The 26,274-nt window shown below is 47.2% G+C and overlaps 1 protein-coding gene across 2 annotated transcripts; it reads left to right on the forward strand.

Moving 5' to 3' along the window:
* The first annotated feature begins 562 nt into the window (after positions 1–562).
* Positions 563–14,103, forward strand: CIART (circadian associated repressor of transcription). Of its 2 annotated transcripts, none has more exons than XM_081173680.1 (6): positions 563–644; positions 6,387–6,960; positions 8,387–8,462; positions 11,242–11,320; positions 11,889–12,018; positions 13,308–14,103. In XM_081173680.1, exons 2-6 carry the CDS (start codon positions 6,397–6,399, stop codon positions 13,881–13,883), a joined length of 1,425 nt encoding a protein of 474 aa, XP_081029806.1. In that variant the 5' UTR covers positions 563–644; positions 6,387–6,396; the 3' UTR covers positions 13,884–14,103. The 2 variants fall into 2 exon arrangements, with proteins under 2 accessions (XP_081029806.1, XP_081029805.1); XM_081173679.1 differs by lacking the exon at positions 563–644 and adding an exon at positions 1,305–3,080.
* Positions 14,104–26,274: the final 12,171 nt, after the last annotated feature.

Genomic DNA, 26,274 nt, shown 5'->3' on the forward strand with positions numbered 1-26,274 from the left:
AGCGACCCTCCTCCTCCTCCCCGCCTTCTCGACCCCCCCCCTTTCCTTTGATATTTGGGTCCCTGCCCCACTGACCATCCATCTACCCATGTCTTAGCCCTCCCACTCCCCCCCCCCCATGTTTCTTCTTACATCAGGGTCTCCACCCCAGAGATCTTCCCTCCCTGGCTCCTCCTCCCCGCCCTGCCTGCTTTTGCCTCGCCTCCCTGACTCCGGCTGGCACGCCGCTGCCACGTGCGGAAGCCGCCGGCCCCAGACACGGGGCGGGCCACCCCACCGCCAGCCCTCCGCTCTCTCTCTTTCTCTCCCGTGCAGGCCACATGTAGCAGCCTGCGCCCTCGCTCCTCCCGGCCTGGCCAATCCGAGCGCGGGGCGGCGGGGGGATTGGGCGGAGCCGGAGCGCGGAGGGCCAATGGGGGCGCTCGGAACGCGGAGGCGGGGGAGGGCCGCGCTACAATGTATCGGCTGGGCGTTCCACGGGGGGCGGATGAAAGGCGAGCGGGGCGGGGCCCGGGCAGCACGTGCGGCGCCGCACGTGGCCGCGTGGCGCCTGCCCTGAGCCCGGCGCGCCTGGGCTCCTGCGCCCGCCTTGGTGGAGAGGCTGAGCCGGGAAGCCAGGAGCTCAGAGCCGCCGAGAGGAGCTGGTGAGTAGATCGCTGCGGAGGGAGCCTCCGCTCCGGAGCCCCGGCCCGGATCCTGCCGGCTGCGGGGCTCAGAGCCCCAATCCTGCTTTTATACATACTGTATATACTAATATATACTACTTATTTATTATATGCTATTCTACAATACGAGTGGAAATACGTATGTATATATTATAGATGCTTTTAGAATTGAAGCAGGTTTTCTGCATCTGCGGAACATTCGCGGCCGAGGCGAGCTGCCTCTGGGCGTACGCAGAGTGCACTTTCTGATTTCAGAGCTTTCGGTGCAGCATTGGGGGATATGGGAAGGCTGAGGGACTCAGAGCCGGAATCCTGCTTTTATATATACTGTATATACTAATATATACACTATTTATTTATTATATGCTATTCTATAATACGAGTGTAAATCCGTATGTGTATATTATAGATGATGCTTTTAGAATTGAAGCAAGTTTTCTCCATCTGCGGAACATTCGCGGCTAAGGCGAGCTGCCTCTGAGCGCGTGCAGAGTGCACTTTCTCATTTCAGAGCTTTCGGGGCAGCAATGGGGGATATGGGAAGCCGTAGCGTAGGAGGAGGAGGAGGAATCCGGATTATCTCTCGGTTCCTTTTATTTTCGGGAACTCGTCCTAGTCTGGCGGTGTTTCCGATCTCTGCATTGGGGAGATCGGGGTCGGGGGCGGCGGATGAATCGGGGCCGGAGAAGGAGGCGAAAGGGGTCGGATTAGTGGTATGGGGAAGGATCGGGAGAAATTTATGTACAGTCGTCCACCCAAAGCGCCCCCTTTTAGGTCATTAGGATTGGAATTGACATCTGAACTGACGTCACAACCATTTATGTCAGAAGAAAGTCGGTTTGAGTTTTGTGGGGCTTTGATTCCCAGGTTAGCCGGGGATCTAGGATTGCATGCCTACCTGGGAGTAAAGTCGGAATGGACGGCTAGCCAGCTTAGATCCTATGCAGCTACTCACTTATTTGTGACTTGTTTAATTTTTGCAGTGTTGATAAGTAATTTTTTTGAAATATTTGCAGTTGTGCTCAAAGAAAGGAATGCGATTTGACTTCATTTGCAGCGCTTTGGGTCAGATAAATGTGCAGATAGACTAGCGTCTGTTCTTTTTACTACGCCTTATGCAAATAAAGCATTTTATTGTATGCTATAAACTTGCGAACACTAGTCATAAAATCTTAAGTCCTGCCTGGAAAAGGATTTGCAGGCTTTGTTGGGTTGATGTCTGCAGACTTATTAATAATAATAATAATAATATGAGCATGTTCTGGTATACCTTAAAAATTTGCCAGTCATTTAATGCTTTAGTGTCGCAGGTTGTTTTTTTTTAAAAGATGCATAGATAACTTTCACTGATGCTAAAAGTATAGGTGGATACTGACTTGTTTGCTGAAATTCTTTGCTTGCCTGCTCAGAAATAAGTCCAGATGGGACCTGATCTCTGTGAATGGTTACAGACTCTTGCTTTTATTTGGCTTTGTGAAAACACCTTTTAATATTTCCTTGTGGGTAAATATATATTAAACATTGGCTTTATAGCTATAGCAGCCTGCAAGTTCATCGATAGCTGCTTGCCTGCCTGTGGCGCTTAGGACCAGGCGACGAGACAGATAACATGTTTGCAAACTGGGAGAAAGTTTGGGTTCTGTGTGTTTCTCACACACAATCTCACTTTCCTGGCATTATCCAGAACAGTTCCAGGAATAGAGAGAGCTCAAGGAAGTTGTTAGATACATTCACAAGGATGGCATCTTGCGTTCGATGAATTCTACAGTTGGTGCCGTGTTGCTGATTTGCTATTATTAAGTAATAATATTAACCTTCACTGCCGCAAGATGTGGCAACAGCAGTGAGAGGTTAGACAAGTTTGTGTCTAATAATTTGATGAGCGGCTATTAACCAGAACAGCTAAGTAGAGCCTCTCTGTTCAGGAGCAGTTTAGCACTGAAGTCCAGCTACTGCTTCTCCATGACCCACTTGTGGGCTTTTTGAAAACAATTGGGGTTGGTGGCCGCTATAGGAAAACAGGATGCTAAGCTTTTTCAGTCGCAAGCTGTGGTAGTAGCAGCAGCAGAAAGGGTTCCTTCCCGTGCACCTGATCCTACATGCTTACTCGGGAGTAAGCCCCATTGCTGCCTTTGGGAACTCTTTGCGCTCCTACTAGCAACACTCAAAACCTGCCTGCCTGCCCTGCAGCTCAGACTTCAAGCATGTTTTTACCCAGGAGTAAACCTCACTGGCTTCAGTGGGGCTTTCTCTGAAGTAAGTGTGCAGCTTTGCAGCAGCAAAAAAAAGGTGTGCACTTATTTATTTACTGGTAGGTGAATCTCACCTATAGGATTTACTCCATATTTTCTGGAATTTGACTGATACCTGATTTTTATCCTTATTTATCATGAGTATCCCAACCACCAGAAATAGGTAAGAATCATAAGAAATTGAAGGTGATTTGGGGGTCAGCCAGTACCTATCATTTTCCCAGCTCAGTGCTGGAATTTTGCAACTTCCAGCATCCCTCACAGAGGTCCGGTCTCTGTTGCAGCATTCCCGGATCCTGTCTTGCCTCATATTCCCAGATCTTGTTGGGTAGCAAGACAGATTTCCAGGGAGCAAGAGTTAGGGCACCCTGTTCTCTCTTTTTTGGTGTGTGTAAAATCAAATTCTGTGGCCCCTAGCCTTCTCCTCCATGAATTTTCCAATCTTCTTCTAAAGCCGCCTGGGTTAGTGGCGATCGCTGCCTCATGTGGCAGCGAGTTCCACCGTTTATGCTCTGCACAAAAAAGAGCTTCTCAAATCTTCTTGGGCAACAGAGGGTTAAGCCACCTTCTGATTTGCTGATGAATGGATCTGATTTACTGGGAGGGCTGTATGCATGAATGGGGAACCCGGGAAGCAAATGGCCAATGAGATTTGCAGCTCTGGTACCCAGGGAAAAGCAAGGCAAAAGGAGGATCTTTTTAAAAACAAAACAAAGGCTTTCTCGCTGATGTAATTATTTGTGGGGGGGAATGTGTGCTGCAGAAAATCTCTGCCCCTTTGATAGTCTGGCTGCGTGTATCTTTTGGCTGCGCATCATCGGAGGCAGGAGGTGGGGGCACATGGTCTGCTTGCGTAGAGAGAAGCCCAGGCTCCTGGCTGATGTGCTCAGAGTCACTAGCCCACCCCAAACGCCCGCATTAAGTGCGCAGAGTTCCCTCGGACCAATGGCTTTATTTCCCGTGGCGGAGAAATCAATAGCAGTGGCTTATCTCACGCCCCCATGGGAAACTCGCAAGTAGGATTTGAACCCAAGAGCAGCTCTCTTTCCTCCTGCGGTTTCCATAAACTGCTTTTAGAAGCATCCACCTGTGTTGTGACTAGGAGCCATCGGAAGCCCTCCCCTCCTCCTAAACTGCTGGCCATCTCTGGGAGGGAGTTCCATAGTTTAACTGAGTGAAGAAGGGCTTTTTATCTGTCCCGAATTCGAGTTCTGGTGTTCCGAGAGAGGAGAAGGGAGAAACCCGTTTCTCTGCCCACTTTCTCTGCACCGTGCATCATCGGTTCTGGGTTCGAGTCCTGAAGGCGTCTCCCGGAAGGGCTGGCTGGGAGACTCCCTCCCTGGAACCCTGGAGCGCTGCTGCCAGTCAGTGTCTGCTGAGCTGAGTGGACCCAGTGAGCTTCCTTTGCTCCTATTTAAAGCTAGCCCTTTGCTCAGGATCCTGAGGACTAGAAACTTAGCTTATATCAATGGCTTTAACCTTACCCGCCCAAACCTATAAACTTTATTTCTCTGTCCACTCAGTGCAACAAGGGTGGAGGGCATTTTCACAGTTGCATATTCTCCCAGTGAAATCAAATACCCCTAACTTTAATTTGTCCATTTTTGTGGGTCTACTCTCGAGTAGGGCTTATTTGGAGCCTGAGCTCTGAGTTGCATCCTCCCTGCCCCCTTGGAATCTAGTGGCAGCTGAGCTACCCACATTGGTTAACCACAGTGGGTCTACTCTGAGCAGGACGAGCGGCTGCGGGTGGCTGCCCTCTTTTTCTTTGAATCCTTGGCGGGGCCGACTTGGCACCGATCCTTGACCTACTTTGACGGGATGCATGGCCTGCCACGAGGCTGGCTGTTGTTCAGGAAGCGCGCCGTGGATCCAAACCTCCGGAGGACAGGGCGCGGGTGCAAATCTCTTCCTCCGCTTTTCAAGCTGGTTGTTACGTTCAGTCCTGGGGAGGACACAGTGGGCAATTAGCAGGGCATCGTGTGTGCAGAAGTCATGGCGTCACCGGGTTGCGGACGGAGAGGTGCGTGGCACCCTCTCTCTCCCCCCCCCCATACTCTGTGGGCTCTGCCCGGGTGGCTGTGCAGGAGATCTTCCCACAAGTGAGGGTGCAGCAACACCCCTTTGAGGTAGGGCTACAGTGGGTCGAGTTTCTCTCCCAACGCCAGAACCCTGGGAGATTCGGGGAGGATAGGAGAAAGGACTTCTTTGCGCAGAGTTCAACTGCGGAACTCACTGCTACTGGAAGCAGGGATGCGCACCGGCTCGGATGGTTTTAAGAGAGGATTGGACAAATTAAATGCAGGAAGAGAAGGCTACTGATGGCCTTGGATCCTGTTTGAGGTTTCCCCTTGGGGCGTCTGATTGGTCACTGTGAGAACAGGACGCTGGACTGGTTGAGTCACTGGACTGATTCACCTCTTCCGGTGTTCTCATGGAACCTCCAGCTCCAGGGGCAGTCTATCTTGCTTCCCAGCTTTTGGGGGGTGTTTGGCCACTGTGAGACCAGGATGCTGGTCTGGATGGGCCGGGGGCCTGATCCAGCTTGCAAAATGGCTGCTTAGCCACTAAAGAAAAGTGCTTCGCCATTTATTTATTTTATGTAGTTATTTACATTTTATAAAGTCAGCTGGCCTGCGCTGACTAAATTACTAATGTAATTAGTAATTACTAATGTATTTAGTAACTACTAATGTAATTACTAATTTAGGTTGGAAGGGCCTGTCTTTTGAGGAATTACTTAAAACTTGGGTGCAGAATCCAAGTGTATTTTAGTTTTTTTATCTTGTTCTAATTCTACTAGAGTGTAGTTACTTTTTAGCAGTTGTCTTTTGTAGGTTTTTAGCTTTTTTATATTTTACCTGTGTTCTTTTAATTTGTGCAAGCCGTCTTGAGTCCCAATCTGGGGGGAAAGGCGGGATATAAACCAACATTTATTTATTTTTTGTTTCACAAGATTTAGGCTGTTTGATCACCCAGAAAACCTCAGAGTGGTTTACCAAGGGGAGAAAACTTGTCAGGAAAGCAACTCTTTGCTGATTAATATTCTACATCCTTTTAAATTGCGCTTGTGGGAGTAGGGATAATGGGCTTGTTCTGTTCTTGTGATGCATATTTTGTTTTTAGTTTGTGTTGTTGTGCCGTGAGCCACCCTGAGCTGTTCAGAGGAAGGGTGGTTTACACATTTAATAAATAGGCAAAATAAATAAAACCGGGAATAAATAAACTAAAAAACAGACTGGAACATGCCTTAGCATTCCACCTGCCTGTACGGAAGCTCGCCTAAACAAAAAAAGGGTTTTAGCAGGCTCCGAAAAGAGACATTTGCCTGATGTCAACAGGCAGCGAGTTCCAAAAGTGCCATGTGAAAAATCGGTTATTGTTGTTAGTAACAATGCTAAATGTTTTCTTAACTGCCTGTCCGCAAGCTGCGTTGGTTAACTTTCCCCGTGTCTTTCCTTTGCTGCAGATATTTCTCAATGGCAGCCATGGATTCTTCCTCAAAGAGCGTCTCTTCCGGTGAGTCTCTGTACTCCGTCGAAAGCACCACGAGCGAGGACGACGACGACCGCAGCGCCGACTTTGACGTCTTCTCAGACGGCGGGAGCGATGCGGAGAAGGAGCACCTGAAGCACCGTAGGGGTGCCTACCCAGGCCGGCAGGCTTTCCTCTTCTCCCCGGAACCGCTGGGGCGGACTAGTCCAAGCCTGCCTTGCCGGGAGCGCAATCGCCGGACGAGGAAGCCGCTCGGTTTGCTGGCTGCAGCCAGGCTAGGGCCTACGGGACCTTGCTGCCGTCACCCGGCGGCCCTCGACGAGGCGTACTATAGCCGCTTGGCGGATACGGGCGCCGGCCTGCGGAGGAATCCCGCGGGCCGAAGACGGGCAGAGAGCGGCAGGTGCCAGAATGGGGGCGTCCAGCCCCACCCATACGCAGCGCAGCCGCCTCTCCGTGGAGTAAAGAGGCAGAGGAACCATGAGGCGGACCGCGAGGACGTACGTTCTCCTTGCTGGACCGAGAGGGACCATATCTTCGCACAGAAGGTCAGTGGCCAAAGATGGCGGAGTCAGTTGATTCACAAAATCAAAACGCAAGCTTATAGTCCTCAGAATGGGTGGGGAGCGCATAGGTGATGCTAGGGCTAGGCGATATATCGATACATCCTCCAAAAATCGGTCCGAAGTCCACATTGTGATACCGGTTTCATAATTTCCGGCCTTTCGATGTACAGTGGTACCTCAGGTTACAGACGCTTCAGGTTACAGACTCCGCTAACCCAGAAATAGTACCCCAGGTTAAGAACTTTGCTTCAGGATGAGAACAGAAATCGTGCTCTGGCGGTGCGGCGGCAGCGGGAGGCCCCATTAGCTAAAGTGGTGCTTCAGATTAAGAACAGTTTCAGGTTAAGGACGGACCTCCGGAACGAATTAAGTACTTAACTTGAGGTACCACTTTATCGCAAAACATCACGTTTGTGTGCTGGGCCAAAATCACACTGGGGGAACGAGCGTGGAGTCAGCCGATGCCTTATTTAGCTGCTTATATATCATGATGTTGCAAGACAGATAAATTCATTTCTTGGATCTCAAACGCCTTGGCTTCCGAATGATCAAAACCTGGAAGTGAATGTTCCGGTTTTTGAACGTTCTTTTGGAAGCCCAATGTCCGACGCAGCTTCTGATCGGCTGCAGGAGCTTCCAGCAGCCGATCAGAAGCCACACTTTGGTTTCCGAACATTTTGGAAGTCGGATGGAGTTCCAGAACTGATTCCGCTCAACTTCCAAGGTACGGCTGTACTGCCCATCCCTTGGCGATGCCGAGCGATATCGTAACAGCGAGAGAGGGCATTGCAATCAGGATTTGTCGTGCTTACGGGGTTGAGTGTCCTATGTGCAATTTCCCTGTCTCCGTAACTTAACAGGAGGTGCTTCGTTATAAAAAATAAATGAGAATGAACATGCTTGGTAGTAAAATCAATTTAAAAATCACCGTATTTTTCGCTCTATAAGACGCACCAGACCACAAGACGCACCTAGTTTTTGGAGGAGGAAAACAAGAAAAAAAATATTCTGAATCTCAGAAGCCAGAAAAGCAAGAGGGATCACTGCACAGTGAAAGCAGCAATCCCTTTTGCTGTTCTGGCTTCTGGGATAGCTGCGCAGCCTGCGTTCGCTCCATAAGACGTACACACATTTCCCCTTACCTTTTAGGAGGGAAAAAGTGAGTCTTATAGAGCAAAAGATACGGTAGTTAATGCCGTATATGTTATGTAAAACTCACTTTGTGCACATTATAGAGGACCCATTACTCTGCATTTCTTAGAATCATGGATTTGCAGAGCGTGAAGGGGCACCCAGGGGTCATCTATTTCAACCCCCTGCAATGCACCGGGTCGGTCCCTGAATTACAGGTTCCTGCCTGTTTCAGTCTGCTGACGCTTCTCTCCTTTTACCCCCCTCTTTTCCACAGTGCTTGGAACTCCAGGGCTTCATTCATCCATTGGTGGAGCTTCTCAACCGGCTGAAGATGGGCCGCTTCGACCGAGGTAAGAAAGTCTGGCAGCTGGATGTTTTGAGTTGCTGGGGAAATTCAGCTTCTCCTTTCCCCGCCCCTCTTCTGTTGGTTCGGATTTGAGCATCTGTTTGTGTTTGTGTGGTCGCCAGCCAGGTGTGGGGCAAGGCTTGAAATGTACCATGAAGCGCCCCCACTTTGGAACTCCCTGCCACTTGAATATCAGGCCGGCGCTTTCACTGCACTCTTTTCAGTGCCTGCCGGAAACGTTTTTGTTTAGACAAGCCTAGATCCTGACATGGAGAACGTTGAGACTCCTTTTAATCCGTTTTTAGTCAATGTCGTTTTAACCTTTCAAAAGCCTTAGAATTCAGCCTTTCTCAACCCGTGGGTCCCCAGATGTTGTTGAACTACAACTCCCATCACCCCTAGCAAGGCCAGAGCTCAGGGATGATGGGAGTTGTAGTCCAACAACATCTGGGGACCCACAGGTTGAGAACCGCTGCCTTAGATTGTTGTTAACCTTTTTGTAAACCACTTTGAGGGGTCGTCCCCCCAGTCATAGAATTCTAGAGTTGGGACCCCTGAAGGTCCTCTAGTCCAACCCCTGCAGTGTGTTGGTTCTGTAAATCTTATAAAATAAAATAAAAAGGCAGCATCAGTTTTGTGGCTGTCAGGTATGTGCTGTAAGCTCTTCCTGTGGGCTGGACTTGGAGCCATCCACAGAAAACGTGTAGAGTTCAAAGATCCAGTTTGGGGGATGAAAGGGAATCTTTTTACAAGGCCGCCCTGGAAGATTCTCAGTTCTGTTCTTCACTTTGCTGCTTTAAAAGCTCCAAAGGGCACAGGAATCTGTCTCGCCAAGAGTCAGGCCGCCGCACCATCTAGCTAGTGCCGTCTACACTGACTGGCAGCAGCCCTCCAGGGCTTTTGGGGGTCTCACAGTTTTGCCAGTGCTATTGCAAGAGAGGTGAGCAGGGTTTGCGAACGCTTTCTCTGTTTCTCTGCAAGGGAAGAATAGGAGAAGTGTAGAGTGTCAGAGGAGAATAAGAGGAAAGGTCTTTTTTTGAGGGTTGGGGTGCCAAGAAAAAAAGGTGAGGATTTAGCCATTGTCATTCCCCTGGAGGAAGTTATGCCGAAAAGTTTTGCAACCCGGTTTTCGTTGCAGAGGCGAATCCAGGTGTGCGGCCCTCAGAGCTTCTGTTTCTGGCCCTCGGGACACTCCCCGAGGCCATGGCACCCTCCCGACCCTGGGTTTTCTCCCCGGTCCTGTAGCATTTTCACCTGGCTTGGAAATCCACCCTTGAGCTTTGAGGACGCAGCTACTGCTGCCTGATGGAAGTGTGTGTACTAGCTAGTCTAAATTCGCACCCCTGGCTGGGAATGTCCCCAGCCTGCAGCCTTGGGAGAGCTGCTGCCAGTCTGTGCAGGCAGTATTAAGGTAGTTGAGCAAAGCGTCTGTATAATACAGCTTCCTATCTAAAATCTGAACCATGAGGGCTAGAAACTTGCTTTATGTTTAAGGAAAGAGCTGTAGATCAGTGGGAGAGCATCACACAGAGCCCGACAGACCGAGAGTCCAACTCGGCAGGAGGCAGCGTCCTCTGTCCCCAATTCAGCCCTGCCTTCATGAGGACTAGAACCATGCTGTTATTTTGTGGGGAGCGCAGCAGGAGAGACCCTACTTTGCGCGTGCAAAGACCCGGGTTCAAACCTTAGCATTTCCAGATGGGGCTACGGATAGACTCCCTGCCTTGAAACCCTGGGGAATTTCTGCCGGCCAGTGCCAACAACACTCAGCTAGTTAGGCCCAAGGATCTGACTCTGTCTAAGGCAGCTAGCTCCTAGTGGCCTCTCGGGGTGTTGCCAGCTAATCAGAGGCAACCTTTCCACATTGCAGAGGCCTTCATTGCATATTTTTAGGTGCCTGGCAAAATTTTTCCTCTGGCGTTGTGGGTTAAACCACAGAGCCTAGGACTTGCCGATCAGAAGGTCGGCTGTTCGAATCCCCGCAACGGGGTGAGCTCCCGTTGCTCGGTCTCTGCTCCTGCCAACCTAGCAGTTCGAAAGCACGTCAAAGTGCAAGTAGATAAATAGCGGGAAGGTAAACGGCATTTCCATGTGCTGCTCTGGTTCGCCAGAAGCGGCTTAGTCATGCTGGCCACATGACCCGGAAGCTGTACCAAGAAAGCGAGATGAGCGCCGCAACCCCAGAGTCGGCCACGACTGGACCGAATGGTCAGGGGTCCCTTTACAGTGGTGCCTCGCAAGACGAAATTAATCTGCTCCGCGAGTCTTTTCGTCTTGCGAAGCACGGCGCTTAGCGGCTATTAACGGCTTAGCGGCTTTAAGAAAAAGGAAACAAACTCGCAAGAACTCGCAAGACGTTTCGTCTTGCGAAGCAAGCCCATAGGGAAATTCGTCTTGCGGAACGACTCAAAAAACGGAAAACCCTTTCGTCTAGCGAGTTTTTCGTCTTGCGAGGCATTCGTCCTGTGGGGCACCACTGTACCTTTATCTAATAATAATAAGTAATACCTAGTAATAATAAGAATTCCGGCATGGCAGGGGCTGGGATATCTTCCAGCTCCGAAATCGTTCTCACGCACTGCCTGCTCCCATTCCCCAGATGGTAAATTTCGGGGTCTGTAAGGGGACACTTTTTGATGGGGGACGCAGTGAGTGAGTCCCCCAGATGCTTGCTTTAACATGATCCTTCCTGTCTCTGTGAACCTTTATTGATCAGGAGACGACTTTGAATGCCCAGGAAAGGTGGACTAATCTTTCTCTCTCTGTGTCTTTGATTTTTCCAGGGCTAAGCAGTTTCCAGCAGAGCGTAGCCATGGACCGCATCCAGCGCATCATTGGTGTTCTCCAGAAACCAGAAATGGGGTAAGAACCTGGCAGCAAAGGGAGAGGAAGGAATCCCCTCCGGTTCGGCATTTAAAGGCTGATTTAACCTTTAAATGGGAGGGAGTTCCGTAGTTTACGTTCTTTGTGGAGAAGTGCTTTTATTTTTCCAATCGTTGAATTCGTTGAATCGCCAAGAGTTCTAGTCTTGCGAGAAAAGGAGGAAAACGCTCCTCTGTCCATTTCCTCCATGCCATGCAATTCCCCTAAAAATAATAGCAAGATTCTAGTCCTCATGGTATGAAAGAATGGACCGATTCAATGAGGAATTGTGGAATTTGCCTGATGCTAAGTCAGGCTCTTGATCCATCTTTCTCAAGAGTTTCTCAAACTGGGGTCTCCAGCTGTTTTGGGACTACAGTTCCCATCATCCCTAGCTAGCAGGTGAAGGATGATGGGAATTGTAGTCCGGAAACAGATGGAGGCCCATGTTTGGGAAATCCTGACCTAGCCCATTGCTGCCAACTGTGTGACACGACAGCGGCTCTTCAGGGCTTCTGGCTGCCTGGCCCAGGTGTTTACGAACTTGTTCTCCTTTTTTCCTTTCCAGGGAGCGTTACCTGGGCACTCTGCTACAGGTGGAGAGGATGCTGAAACTCTGGTTTCCTCACATCGCTGTGAGGAATGCGTGCGCTGACTGCAGTGTGGCAGCAACGCAGGATTCGTGCGATACAGCCGAGGTGAGATAAAGCATACTTCCCTCCTTCCACTTTCCTGTATTTCTTTTGAGCAAAAATAATCAGCCACTATCTTGTTTTTTTTTGTTTGATTTTATTTTGTTAAATCGTTTTTATTAATTTTCCAATAAAAAACATCCAATTAACATATCAAACAATCCAATTAAAATAAAAAAACTAAAATAAAAAAGACCAAATTATTATTATTATTATTTTGGGGACTTCCCATAGTCTGGACCTTGAAGCAAATCTCCAAATCTCGATCCTGCCTCTCTTCGTTGTTTCCGTATTTTCCACATCTTGATTTTTAACGCTTTACTATCTTGAATCCGTTGGTTGAGGTCTTAGGCTCTGGAGCAGCAGAAACAGGCTTGCCCCATCTTCCCTGCAACAACCTTTCACGTGTTTGAAGATCGCTTCTCTGCCTTCTCCAGACTAAACATACCCAACTCCCTCAACCGCTCCTCATCAGGCTTTGTTCCCAGGCCCTTGATCATCTCGGTTGCCCTGCTCTGTCTACTTCCAGGCTTGGCCTTCCTAAATACTTCTCCCCACCCACCCACCCCATGGAAATTCTCCCAGCATGTAAAAAACTAGAAGGTCAAGGTTGAAAGGCCTGATCTTGACGTCACACACATTAATATATGGGATACAGAACTCCTCTTGCTGAAATGAAACGTGTTAATACGAATGGAAGTCAAAAACTCTGTAGCTGTTGATAAGGGATTAAGATCAAGACTGAGTGTAATTGGATTAATTAAAATTTCGGAAGCAGAGCGAAATAAAATCATCTCGCCTTGAAATCTAGCAAGCGGAAGGCCGCACAAAATGTATAATTGGCTTTATGATCGATATATATTTGAATTGCAATCTGAGATTGATAAAAGACTGAAGGCAGTCCTGTTTCGGGAAGTTTTTACTGTGTGAAGTTTCGTTGTATTTTTAATATTTTGTTGGAAGCCGCCCGGAGTGGCTGGGGAAAAACGGCCAGATGGCTGGGGTATAAATAATAAATTATTATTATTATTAATTATAAAATGTGATTTATATTGGATTTTAGTAATGGCTGGGGAAACACAGCCAGATGGGCAGAGTATAAATACCAAATTATTATTATTATTATTATTATTATTATTATTATTAGTGGTTTATATTGGATTTTAGTACTCTAAAATTGATAAAAAAGTTTACATAAAAAGGCTTGATCTTGGCCTGATCCAACAGGCTCTACTTAGGTTCTCAGTCTTGTGCCTCTCAACCTCTGACGCCATGTTATTTTTCCTTTTGCGTAGCCGTCATCCATGGAGGAGAACCTCCCCGAAACCCAGCTGCCGTCCGGCCAGGGCCCCGCACAAAGCCCCCCCACGGAGGAACTCCACCAGACCCACCTTGGGGACCTGGCTTCCCCTGGCAACAAAACCACCGCTCCGCTGGGGGAGACTCCCCGCTTCCTGGGCGGCGACTGGCCCGCCATGAACTTGACGTGGATTCACACTTCGCCCATTTCGACGCCCCCCTTGGGGAACGCGGACGTGGGCCGGGCCAGTTCCGTCTTCGGGCAGACCCTGCTGGCGCCGAACTGCACAGCCTACGGGCTCGTCGTCTTCCTCCAGAACAACCCCTATGGCCGCCCCACCTCCTCGGCGCCCGCCCATCTCTCCATGAGCTGCCGCCACACCGACAGGCTGAACCCGGGCCCAAGGGAGCCACCTCGGTGTCAGAGCCTGCCGGGCGCAACGGCGGCGGGCACCTGCCTTGGGCAAGGGCCCCATAGCGGCTTTTCTCGGTCTCTGCCCCACTTGCCCACATCGGGCGAGGGGCACATGGCGGCCAGCGACGGGAGAGCTGCCTACCACTGCGATTCCTGATGCCCGCCTGGCAGGCATCTCCCGAAATGTGTGAATTTTATTTTATTTCTCCATCCCGTTCTCCCCTTCCCTTTTTACAAATGTTCTGCCTTTTCTTTTTTAACTTAAAAGCATTTCATGTGTGTCGGATGGGCAACGCATAGCCTGGTCTCCGTTCGCCAGGACAGGAGCGCCACTTGTTTGGTTTCAATAAAAGTCACCGTGAATGGTTGCCAAATGAGGTTTTTGTTATGTGTGTTACTTTCTCTACTGTTCGTGCATCACCCACGAACCTACTTATTTAAAAAAACCATGCCTGGGTTGCTTTTCCTGAGTGTTCAGAGCAACTAGGTTTCCTTGGAATAAAAGAAAAAATCAACAACAACTTGAACTTGGAATAAAAGAAAAAAACAACGTGAACTTGGCTCAGTAGAAAATCTGCAACCAGTGCAGATTTCTTATCCCCACCAATATATTTTATTCAGATTTGAAGGAAAATAATAGAAACGTTAAGATGGAATATCCAATATCTTTTTATTTAAAGAGAGAAAAAAAAACACAAATCAAAAGGGGGGGAGTGAAGCATGAAAGCAGAGGGGGGCGGAGGAAGGGAAGGAAAAGAGGGAAGGAAACTTCCAGTTCTCTTGTTAGCTATATGGAGAAAATGATTCAAAACATCCATTCCAAAATAACACCTAACAATTCCTCTTTCTACTGTATAAACCAATATTTTCTTCTTTCCTCAAAACCCCAGATAACATAAGTTCTTTTTCATGCAAAAAGTCTATAAGGAGTTTCCAATCTTTGGTAAAAGTTGACAGTGATGTTTCCCGTGATTAAACAACCTCGCCACTTTGGCTAAATCCGACCATTTTAACAATGGTTTGACCACTGCTGAAGATTTCTGAGCAGAGATATTGAATGCTGAGGAGGCCCCACTCCTGTCAGCAATTACGCTGCAGCATTTTGCAACCTGCACTAACCTGTGTGCTGGTTTTTAAAACGCATTTTAGGAAGGGGATGGAGGTGGGGTGTGGAATTTGGATTCTGCCCCGAGACAAAAGTCCTGCGGTGTGTGTGTGTCCGTGTCCGACCCAGTTGCAAAACTGCCTGGCTTACTGTTGTTTCCCAAACACACACGTGCTCTCTGGCTTCCAGAAAGATCTCCAGCTAGTTAGTTTCTGTGGCAACACTTTGCTCCCAAGCTTACATAACAAAGCAGATACTTGACACAGCCAGTTTAAGCTATTTATGCAACAAAAGAATTGGTCTGGACCAGGCATGTCCAAAGTCTGTTTACGGAGGAGGACAGTTTAATCCAGCCCCTGTGAGAGTTTATTTCCTGGGGTAAAATCCTAAAAAAAAAGGTCAACAACTTTGGGGTAAAATCATAAAAAAGGTCAACAACTTCAATCCTGAAAAAAGGTTAATATCTTCCCTCAGGGCCCTTCACTTCATCAAATCTGGCCCTCTGAAAAAAGTTTGGACACCACTGGCTGGACATTCTAGCTCCCCTCCACCCAACAAAAATCCCATCTTGTAGCTCTACAAACCACAGGTGGAGGTGCAGGGTGGAAGGAATTTGCCATAAAGGTAAAGGGACCCCTGACAGTTACGTCCAGTTGCAGACGACTGGGGTTGCGGTGCTCATCTCGCTTTACTGGCCAAGGGAGCCAGCGTACAGCTTCCAGGTCATGTGGCCAACATGACTAAGCCGCTTCTGGCGAACCAGAGCAGCGCACAGAAACGCCATTTACCTTCCCGCCGGAGTGGTACCTATTTATCTACTTGCACTCTGATGTGCTTTCGAACTGCTAGGTTGGCAGGAGCAGGGACCGAGCAATGGGAGCTCACCCTGTCGCGGGGATTCAAACCGCCGACCTTCCGATGGGCAAGCCCTAGGCTCTGTGGTTTAGACCACAGCACCACCCGTGTCCCTCTAACACAACCTCAAAACATTTCACACACTGACTGGCCTTTTTGTAATTGGTGTGTTACCTGCTTACGTTTTTCCCCAGGTCTAGGGAGGACAATTAGTGAAGCAGGTTAGTTGAGCAGGCGGGTTTCATTAGCAATGTGGGTTCCTCTCCTCCCCAAGGGAAAAAGGTGGTTCTTTTATAGATAAGGCTCCAAAAAGCTCTGCATCTCTGGATGCAAAGGCAGGCTTCTCCCCACTTGTCTCGTGGGAAGCACCTGGTGTGCAAAAGTGCTCACCTGTGGTGCCGTTGCTGAGGAAAGGTGTACATTTTCCCCCCATTTTTTTGGGGGGGGGTGGTGGTTCCAAATTTATAACAAACATATCCACAAACATAAAAAGAAGACATCAAAAAGAAAAGAAAAAGAAGCAAACAAACACATATCTTGACTGTAAAAATTCCACTTTTGTTATCATTGTTAAGTGATTTCCTCAAATCCCCCTGGCTGAGTTTCCATATAAATCATTGTAACAGTTTTCCAAAACTGAGTTCACATAAAATTTACCTAGTCCATTAACATCTTTCTTTTCATTTTAACTTTTATCCATAGCATTCTATGACATCACATATTTAAATCCTAGGCCAATCTGATACCTGCAAGTATTTCTATTTAAGTTATTTTAACATATTTAACTAAATAGTCTTTGAATTTCTTCCATTCCTCTTGATACTCCTCCTTCTGGTCGCGGACTCTTCCAGTCAGGTTGGCTAGCTCCGAAAAATCCATCATCTTCACCTGCCATTCCTCCACTGTTGGTATTTCCAGTTTTTGGCCAATAAAATTCTAGCTGCAGTAGTGGCATACAAAAACAATCTAACATCTTTCTTGGGCAATTCCAAACCTATTATTCCAAGTAGAAAGGCCTCTGGTTTCTTAATAAATGTATATTTCAACATTTTTTTCAATTCATTATAAATCTTTTCCCAGATGTCTTTCACCTTGGGGCAAGTCCACCACATATGCTGAAAGATACCTTCTTTTTCTTTACATTTCCAACATAGATTATGACTCTTGTGGTAACTCTTTGCTAGTTTTACAGGGGTTAAGTACCATCTATACATCATTTTCATAATATTTTCCTTTAACACTGTACATGCAGTGAACTTGACCCTGTGGAAAGGGGTACATTAAGCTCCAAGCTTTGCAGCAGAATCCCAGGCTCCCCCAGCTGGTTAGGTGTGGCAAGTTTAAAAATGGCCTTGGAAGTGACCAACTTGGGCTTCCCTGCTATGGCTGCTGATCTCTCATTCTCCGTGATAGCAAGGGGGCAGGGGGAGGATTGTGCATGCCGTGGGTCAATAGGAGCCTGGACCAATCACAGTGGGGCAGACTTGAGAGGACAGGCACCCAGAGTATCCAATCAGAGGAGTCTGCTTCCTGCCACTCTGTATGATGTCCTGTCCTCTGAGACTTGAATTCTGCCCCTTACCTGGGTTGGGCGCATTGCAAAGGGCGCTTCCCTGGGAATTTTGTTCCACCTTTGGGGTGGGGGAGAAATTGGATTCAGTTTGCATTTCAAAGCAAACCACCCTAATTAGATGTTTGTGGAACAAGAGGAGAACTGAAACTCGGCTGTCCTTTGAAATCTGCACGCTTCTGAATTTTGCAAGCCTAGTAATGCGTACAAAAACACCCCCACTGAATAACCTGTTGCACTTACAAATTTCTAGATTTGTGATAAGAACATACACAAATGCATTATATTACAGGATATGGCTATGCAAAATGGTGCCTTTTCAGGCAAAGTTGCATCCCAAAATATGTGTCTTGGTAGTGGTGGTGAATTGCATTTAAATGAGTTTTCATTCATTCATTTATTTCATAAACTTGATACACTTCTTGACTGTTTAAAAATAAAAATCCTACAAAGAGAATAGAACATTATCAGTAAAACCAACTCTTTAAAACATTCAAAAGATAAAATCAGCAATAAACTAAAAGCTGATTAAAACTTACCTCCACATTTTACGTGTCTGGGAGGCCTGCCTAAACAAAAATGTTTTTAGCATACACCAGAAAGTCCAGTGAAGCTGCTTGCCTGATATATAGTTTAGAGGTCCCGGGCCCTAAGGAAGTTAGATTATCCTCCACCAGGGCCAGGGCCTTCTCAGTGGTGGCTCCGACCTGGTGGAATGCTCTGTCTCATGAGACCAAGGCCCTGCAGGATTTAACCACAGGGCCTGTAAGACAGAGCTAGTCCACCTGGCTTTCAACTTGAACTTAGCCTGATCTTTTATTCCCCTTCCTTCCCTCCCCCTCCCCTTTTTTTATGAAGATTACCCACTCTGGGATCCCACAGCTAATTCCCCCCTGGTCTCCTTGCTGGTCCAAATAGGACTAATTTAGCCAGCTAGTCCTGGTGATCATCTAATGTTTATTGGATGGATTTCCCCCCTAAATTGATTTTTCAATTTTGAATTGATCGTTATTCACGTTTTATACCGTATTTTATGCTGTTTTTTTGTTGCATCAATTAAGTGTTTTAAATTTGTTGTTAGCCGCCCTGAGCCCGGTTTGTGAACCGGGAAGGGCGGGGTATAAATAAAAAAATGTATTATTGTTTATTATTATTATTATTATTATTATAGGCAGGGAGTTCCAGCGGTCAAGTGGGCATATAATGGGGTAAGGCGATCTCACAGGTAGAGTGGTCCCAAGTTGTTAAGGACTTTATATGCTAATACTAACACCTTGAACTAGACCCGGTAGCAAATCCGTGGCCATTGCAGCTCTGAGCACAGGTTTTCTATGTTGACAAGGCCTCCCTCCTGTCAGCAATCGTGTTGCAGCATTCTGCACTGACCGCAGCTTCTGACTGCAGCGTGAGGGGAAGCCCCACAGTGAGTGCACTGCAGCAATCCAGTCTTGAAGTAACCAATGCAGGAAAAAGCTGCAGCCAGTTCTTTCAGCCAGGTAAATCTCAAAGCAATGTGGGAAGAGATTAGAAAGCCGAGATGGACAGGTTTGACCATCGCAGGCTCCGAAGTGGGAGAGACAGCCTGGGCACGTGCGTTCCACCTGCTGCCCGCTTCGGGAGCCCAACCTGTTCCAGGTGTGTCTGGCTTCACCTCTTTGCCTCGTGATGCTGACAGGTGAGGCGGTCCATGCCCTGACTTGCAAGAGGCACCGCAGAGTCTGGTCTCAGCCCACATCAAAAGCAGCTGTTGCTCTCTATCACCCACAGGGAGCTCTTGTGGGTGAACCAGCTGTTTTGCCAGGGAATTTGCAGGAGGGATGCTTTGGCAAGGAGAACGTATCTCTCTCTCTCTCTCTCTCTCTCTCTCTCTCTCTCTCTCTCTCTCTCTCTCTCTGTCCTGTAAAACAGGAATTGGGGGAGGATAAGCAGAGACATCATCTTGCCGACAAAGGTCCGACAAAGGTCCGTATAGTTAAAGCTCTGGTTTTCCCAGTAGTGATGGTTGAAAGTGAGAGCTGGACCATAAAGAAGGCTGATCACCAAAGAATGGATGCTTTTGAAATCTGGTGCTGGAGGAGACTCTTGAGAGTCCTGTGGACTGCAAGAAGATCAAACCTCTCCATTCTGAAGGAAATCAGCTCTGAGTGCTCACTGGAAGGACAGATCCTGAAGCTGAGGCTCCAAGACTTTGGCCACCTCATGAGAAGAGAAGACTCCCTGGCAAAGACCCTGATGTTGGGAAAGATGGAGGGCACAAGGAGAAGGGGACGACGGAGGACGAGATGGTGGGACAGTGTTCTCGAAGCTACAGACATGAGTTTGACCAAACTGTGGGAGGCAGTGGAAGACAGGAGGGCCTGGCGTGCTCTGGTCCAGGGGGTCACGAAGAGTCGGAAACGACTAAACAACAATAACAACAGTGGCATAAGAACTTAAGAAGCACCCTGCTTTTCACAGTGGCCAAATGCCCCATAAAACATAGGGATCCAGACAGACTGCCTTTGCAGAAGCATTTTTGTTAGGGATTGTAGGACAAGAGCTGCCAAGGAAAATAAAGAACTTATTTATGTATACTACAACAGCGGCAAGAGTCTTGATAGCACAAGGATGGAAGAATGAGGAAACCCCGACAGAAGAACAGTGGCAAGAGAAATTGATGGATTATGCGGAATTGGCGAAACTGACATGCAAATTGCAGAGATAAGGACAACTATGACTTTAAAGAAGAATGGGAACTTTTTTACAAATTATTTAAAAAGGCAACAAAATGAACTGGACTCCTTGGCAGGTTTTGAATAAACATGCAGAAATTTATTGAGGGTTAATATAGTAGACAGATAATATAAGGATGTATACAATTTTACAATATGCAGAGGACAACATGAGTTGAGAAATCAGAGAGAGGAGCTGAGGGAAGTTTTGGCGGGGAGGAAGGGAGGGTTGCTGGAGAGGTGGGAGGGGGAAAAGGGGGGAAATAATGAAGATGATTTGTTTTGATAATTTCAATTCAATTCAAAATCCTTTATTAGGCATAGCACACCACACATTAACAAGCAAACATCATATACAGACTGTATAAAATATGGGCACAGCGAACACAATTTATCCCAGACCTATTCTTAACTCCAGGAAATAAATCGATGTACATAGATAATATAATACAACACAGCAACATCACCTACCATTAAAAACCACTAAGTCTCTTTATCATGGCCCATTCTCTCTTCAAGGACAGCATTTAAAAATTCAGCCGCTATTAAAGTAATTTGGTCCGCCAGCAGGTCCTGAACAGTTGGTTGTGTAAAAATCTGTCTATTCAATTTTAGGGCCTCAAATAATTGTTTTCTGGCATGACTGCCAAAATCACAGGAAAAGAATATATGCTCTAGAGTATCGGGTTCCTGTTTTCTGCATTTGCAGAGACGCTCTGATTCTGGGATAGCTAAGTATCTTCCTCTCACTACCACCGAGGGAAACATGTTAAATCTGGCCAACATAAACAGCCTACGCGATTCATGTTTCTTCAGATTTGTCATGTATCCCTTTTGGAAATCTCTACACAAAGGGAGATTTAACTGGATAGGAGAGCAGGTGCTGTGCTTTGCAACCTCAAGCATGGCGAGAAAACTTTTTTCTGTGAGAGTCTTCCTGATAATTTCCCATGTTTCTTTGGGATCAGAGATTTCAAAGCCAATTAGAATGAGCCCTATCAAAACCAGTTTTCTCCTACAAATCAATGATAGATTGTAGATTACACTATCACTTAAAAGATTGTTATGTTGAAATTATTAATAAAAAAATTATATAAAATAACAGATAGACTGCCTTTGCACCTGGAGGTTCCATCAAAGCATCAGAAGAGGCCTACTGGGTCGGGACAAAGCAGGCCCATTTAGTCCAGGGTCCTACTCTCACGGTGGCCAAACATGCCCCAATGGGAAACCCCCCTTAGCAGGACCTGAGCCTGAGAGCTCTCTCTTTCTCCTCTTGCAGTCTCCAGCAACTGGGATTCAGAAACAATTGGTAATAATAATAATAATAATAATAATAATAATAATAATAATAATAATAATAATTTATTTATACCCCGCCCATCTCTGGGCGGCTTCCAACAAAACACTAAAATACAATAACCTATTAAACATTAAAAGCTTCCCTAAAGAGGGCTGCCTTTAGATGTCTTCTGAAAGTTTGGTAGTTATTTTTCTCTTTGACATCTGGTGGGAGGGCGTTCCACAGGGCGGGTGCCACCACCGAGAAGGCCCTCTGCCTGTGTCAGGGAATGGGAGGCAGAGTAGGGGGGAGAGAATGGGAACGTATCGAGACAAACCTCAATTAATTAGTAGTTGTTCTTCCTCGGATGAGGAAGGTGACGAAAGGCTGTCAGGTGGCAATGAATCTGAGAGGGGGGAGGTACTTCCAGGGCCAAGCCAGTCTCGTAAGAGAGGAAGGAGGGGGGTTGGGCTTAGGAGGTGGTTATGTTGGGGAAAACTGAAAGCAACTTCAGTCGAGGCAACTGACTTGCTGTTATGTACTGAGTTGAATAGGATCCAAACTGCAGCAGTCTGATTGGTCCTAGAACAATGCAGCAGTATGATTGGTTGGCAGGAACCACCCAATCATGCTCCAGATATAAGTGAATCCACAACCTGATTGGCTTACAGTAGAATTCCGGAATTAACCAATCATGTGCAGCCCATTGTGTAAATAATGTATATAAAGCAGATACTTTGAGGGGACTTCCATTCATTCCTCCTCACCACTATGAGCTGAATAAAGAGCATGAAATCACTTTGCGACTCTGAGTATATTTCACTTGCCATGACCGGAACGGACTTTCAAAGCTGATTGTAAATAGCAATAAAACTTGTAAATATGGCTGGATTCCCGGACTCTTATCTCCGCTAGCTCTCACAACTCATCCTTGACAGCCTGGTTCCCTGTAACTTGGCTTCTCGCAATGAGGGAACCACCAGAAGGCCCTCGGCTGGACCTCAGTGTCCGGGCAGAACGATGGAGGTGGAGATGCTCCTTCATGTATACTGGACCGAGCCCTTCTCCTCCACGAATTAGCCCAGTCCTCTTTTAAAACCAACCAAGTTGGTGGCCTCATGTGGGAGGGAGTTCCAGAGTCTAACTATGCACTACATGAAGAAGCCATTTATTTTATGTGCTCTGAATCTCCCAACATTCAGCTTTCATGAGTTCTAGTGCTGAGAAAGGGGGGGGGGGACTTGCCTCTCTAAGCTTCCTCCATGCCATGCAGAATTTTATAAGCTATCATGTCACCTCTTACTCGTCTTTTTCCCTGAATTGAAAAGTTCCAATCGCTGCAACTTTTCCTTACATGGGAGTTGCTTCAGCCATCTGATCGTTTTTGCTTGCCATTTTCTGTACTTGCAGTCCAACTAGCCCCTGCCCTCCATTCTCCATCAACTTAGGTGACCACCATCCAGGCGAAATTGAAGCTCAGGGACGCTGCCTGTGTCTCTGTAACGAAGGCCTCTACCTTGAAAGAACGACAACAGGTTCGTGATTCAATTAGTTGACGCACCATGCATCAAAGTGGAGTTTGGCCTGTGTGTATGGACACCTGTCATGTATCTGCTTGCAAATCTGGGTATTGACTATTGGCTGGGAGCCTTGGCTTTCAACGCAGAGGTTACTGTACTTTTCCTGCAGTGTTGCGAAGGATCAGCTCTCCATGTGCGGTGCTGCCTGTTCTCTGAGGATCTGAGTAGATCAGCAATACCATCCTTTGGTTTCGGGTTGTTTTTCTCGTTTTCGCTTTTTCTGCATAAACTTCAGTTTAAAACAAAAAAACGCTTCATGTCGGTATTTTGAGATAAATGGGCATTAATGATTCCAATGGGAACACTTCAATTTCCTTAGAAAGTTACTCATAATACTGAAAGCATGCTGCAGTTAAGCCAGAGAACTTTAGGTTGGACGTTTGCCCCCAAAGATCAACTAGACGGACTTCTTGCAATGCTTGGAAGCACAGCTAACGAATCCCTGAGAGATCGGCCAATCAGCCTCTGCTTAAAGATCTCCAAGGAAGGAGAGTCCATCACCTTATTATGCAGTCTGTTCTTCCGTTGAACAGCTGTTACTACCAGAAAGTTCTTCTTAATGTTTAGTCGAAACCTCCTTTCCCATCATTTGAACCCATTGGTATGGAGCCGTTACCGTTCAGAGCAGCAGGAAAGCAAGCTGACTCCGTCTTCCATGGGACAGAAAGCCCTTCGGGTATTTTAAGATACCGTATTTTCCGATCCATAAGATGCACGTGACCATAAGAAGCACCTAGTGTTTTGAGGAGGAAAACAAGAAAAAAAATAGTCTGAACAAAACAGTGGATGTATGATTTTTGTGGTTCATGCTGTGGCCACAGACATGTGATTTGACGGTGAGTTTGGGGTAGCCCAATGCAAAAATACTGAGAACCCATGTGGATCCGTGCCTTGTAACCACGTTTTTGCGCCCTTGCGGCCCCACGAAACAGTGGGTGCGTGGTGTTTTTGGTGCAGGCTGTAGCCATGGACATGCTATGTGATCTGATGGTGAATTTGGGGTGACCCAATGCAAAAATCCTGAGGATCCATGTGGATCCGTGCTTTGTAACCACATTTTTGCGCCATTGTGGCCCCACGCAACAGTAGGTGCTTGATTTTTTTGGGTGCAGGCTGTAGCGATGGACATGCTATGTGATCTGATGGTGAATTTGGGGTGACCCAATGCAAAAATCCTGAGGCTCCAGGGACCACGCATTCGCTCCGTAAGATGCACAGACATTTTCCCTTGCTTTTTAGTAAGAAAAAAGGGCGTCTCATGGAGTGAAAAATACGGTAGCTATCATATTGTTGGACAATTCAGTGCAACTCAGCTTGCAGAAGAGGGGTGCATGCATCAAAAAAGCCCACGCCAACCCTTGAAAATTTGGCGCAGTCAGCAGTACACCGTCAGTAACCGTCAGAAAGCAGTGACTAACAAGAAGCACACATCACCGTCACATGTCAAAAGCAGGCAGCCAAACCGGACTTGCCAATCTTAAGCCAAATCAGCAAATTGTTGGGTGATGCCAGCTTCTAAGGATGCGGCTAAAGGGCTTTGTTTGCAGGTTTGCAAAGTTTATGGTTTAAGAACTTAATATGTATGCAGTGGCATTTTTGAGCTCGGCACTGCAAGGCCATACCCTCCAATGTTTCTCCGGTGAAAATAGGGACGTCCTATTCCATAAGAATAGAGGGACGCGGGCGGTGCTGTGGGTTAAACCACAGAGCCTAGGGCTTGCTGATCAGAAGGTCGGCGGTTCGAATCCCCGCAACGGGGTGAGCTCCTGTTGCTCGGTCCCTGCTCCTGCCAACCTGGCAGTTCGAAAGCACAAAGTGCAAGTAGATAAATAGGTACCACTAGGTAAATGGCGTTTCCGTGCGCTGCTCTGGTTCGCTAGAAGCGGCTTAGTCCTGCTGGCCACATGACCCGGAAGCTGTACGCCGGCTCCCTTGGCCAATAAATTGAGATGAGTGCCGCAACCCCAGAATCGTCTGCGACTGGACCTAATGATCAGGGGTCCCTTTACCCTTTACCTTTATTCCATAATAATAATAGTCATAATAATTTATTATTTATACCCCACCCATCTGACTGGCTTTCCCTGGCCACTCTGGGCAGCTTCCAACATATGTAAAAACATAATAAAATTTTAAACATTTTTTTTTTAAAAACTGCCCTGTATAGATGTCTTTTAAAGTCAATAGGAGTATACCATCTAGATCAAGGGAAGTAATAGTGCCACTGTATTCTGCTCTGGTCAGACCTCACCTAGAGTACTGTGTCCAGTTCTGGGCACCACAATTCAAGAAGGACACTGACAAACTGGAACGTGTCCAGAGGAGGGCAACCAAAATGGTCAAAGGCCTGGAAACGATGCCTTATGAGGAACGGCTAAGGGAGCTGGGCATGTTTTGCCTGGAGAAGAGGAGGTTAAGGGGTGATATGATAGCCATGTTCAAATATATAAAAGGATGTCACATAGAGGAGGGAGAAAGGTTGTTTTCTGCTGCTCCAGAGAAGCGGACACAGAGCAATGGATCCAAACTACAAGAAAGAAGATTCCACCTAAACATTAGGAAGAACTTCCTGACAGTAAGAGCTGTTTGACAGTGGAATTTGCTGCCAAGGAGTGTGGTGGAGTCTCCTACTTTGGAGGTCTTTAAGCAGAGGCTTGACAACCATATGTCAGGAGTGCTCTGATGGTGTTTCCTGCTTGGCAGGGGGTTGGACTCGATGGCCCTTGTGGTCTCTTCCAACTCTATGATTCTATGATTCTATGAAAGTTGTATAGTTACTTATCTCCTTGGCTTGGGGATCGCATGATTCCATACCCTCCAACATTTCTCTGATGAAAAGAGGGGTGCACTAAGGAAAAGCGGGGCATTCTGGGATCAAAACTGGGACGGCTTCTGTAAATCTGGGACTGTCCCGGGAAAACAGGGACACTCGGAGGGTCTGCAAGTTGGGGAAAGGGTTTGTATGGACACAGGGCTCCATGTGTGTGGTTTAGAAAAGGAGCCACTAACTTCTCCTTACAATGACTCCCCTTGGCTAAAGAGTCCTCCGCCAAAAAACTGACCGGCAGCTTGTGCCGTGTGTCTCAGGGAAAATAAACCGATTCTCATCAAATGCGCTTTGTGCCAATCACCTCCACTCATGGTTCGGGTCAATCATAGGATCACAGCCAGGTCTCTACACCCCCTGCCCCCCGCCTCTGTCAGAACCTATTAGAGCATGGAGGCCTTAGTAGGGGATTGGCTTTCATCCCTCTGGGCTGTGGGTTTGCGTGTCAGAGGAATCCTCAGAGATTGTTCTAATTCCATTTTCTGCCAGAAGGCTTATGACCCAGAGATAGGCGTGTGAAACGCAACCTGTCCCCATAAGGCCCTTTTTTTTTTTTTTTTTTTTTTGCTCTCAGGTGTATTAGTATTACCTAGGAGTATGGGCAGTGAGGTATGGAGG

The sequence above is a fragment of the Podarcis bocagei genome (genome assembly GCF_964188305.1).
Source record: "Podarcis bocagei genome assembly, chromosome: 16".
NCBI classification, from domain to species: Eukaryota; Metazoa; Chordata; class Lepidosauria; order Squamata; family Lacertidae; genus Podarcis; species Podarcis bocagei.

Excerpts from the sequence above, each read along its gene's own strand:
- CIART (XM_081173679.1), top strand. The coding sequence starts at position 3,055 with ATGAGTATCCCAACCACCAGAAATAG. Across the intron at positions 3,081-6,386 it reads ATCCCAACCACCAGAAATAG|ATATTTCTCAATGGCAGCCA; the intron begins GTAAGAATCATA and ends CCTTTGCTGCAG. Across the intron at positions 11,321-11,888 it reads CTCCAGAAACCAGAAATGGG|GGAGCGTTACCTGGGCACTC; the intron begins GTAAGAACCTGG and ends TTTCCTTTCCAG.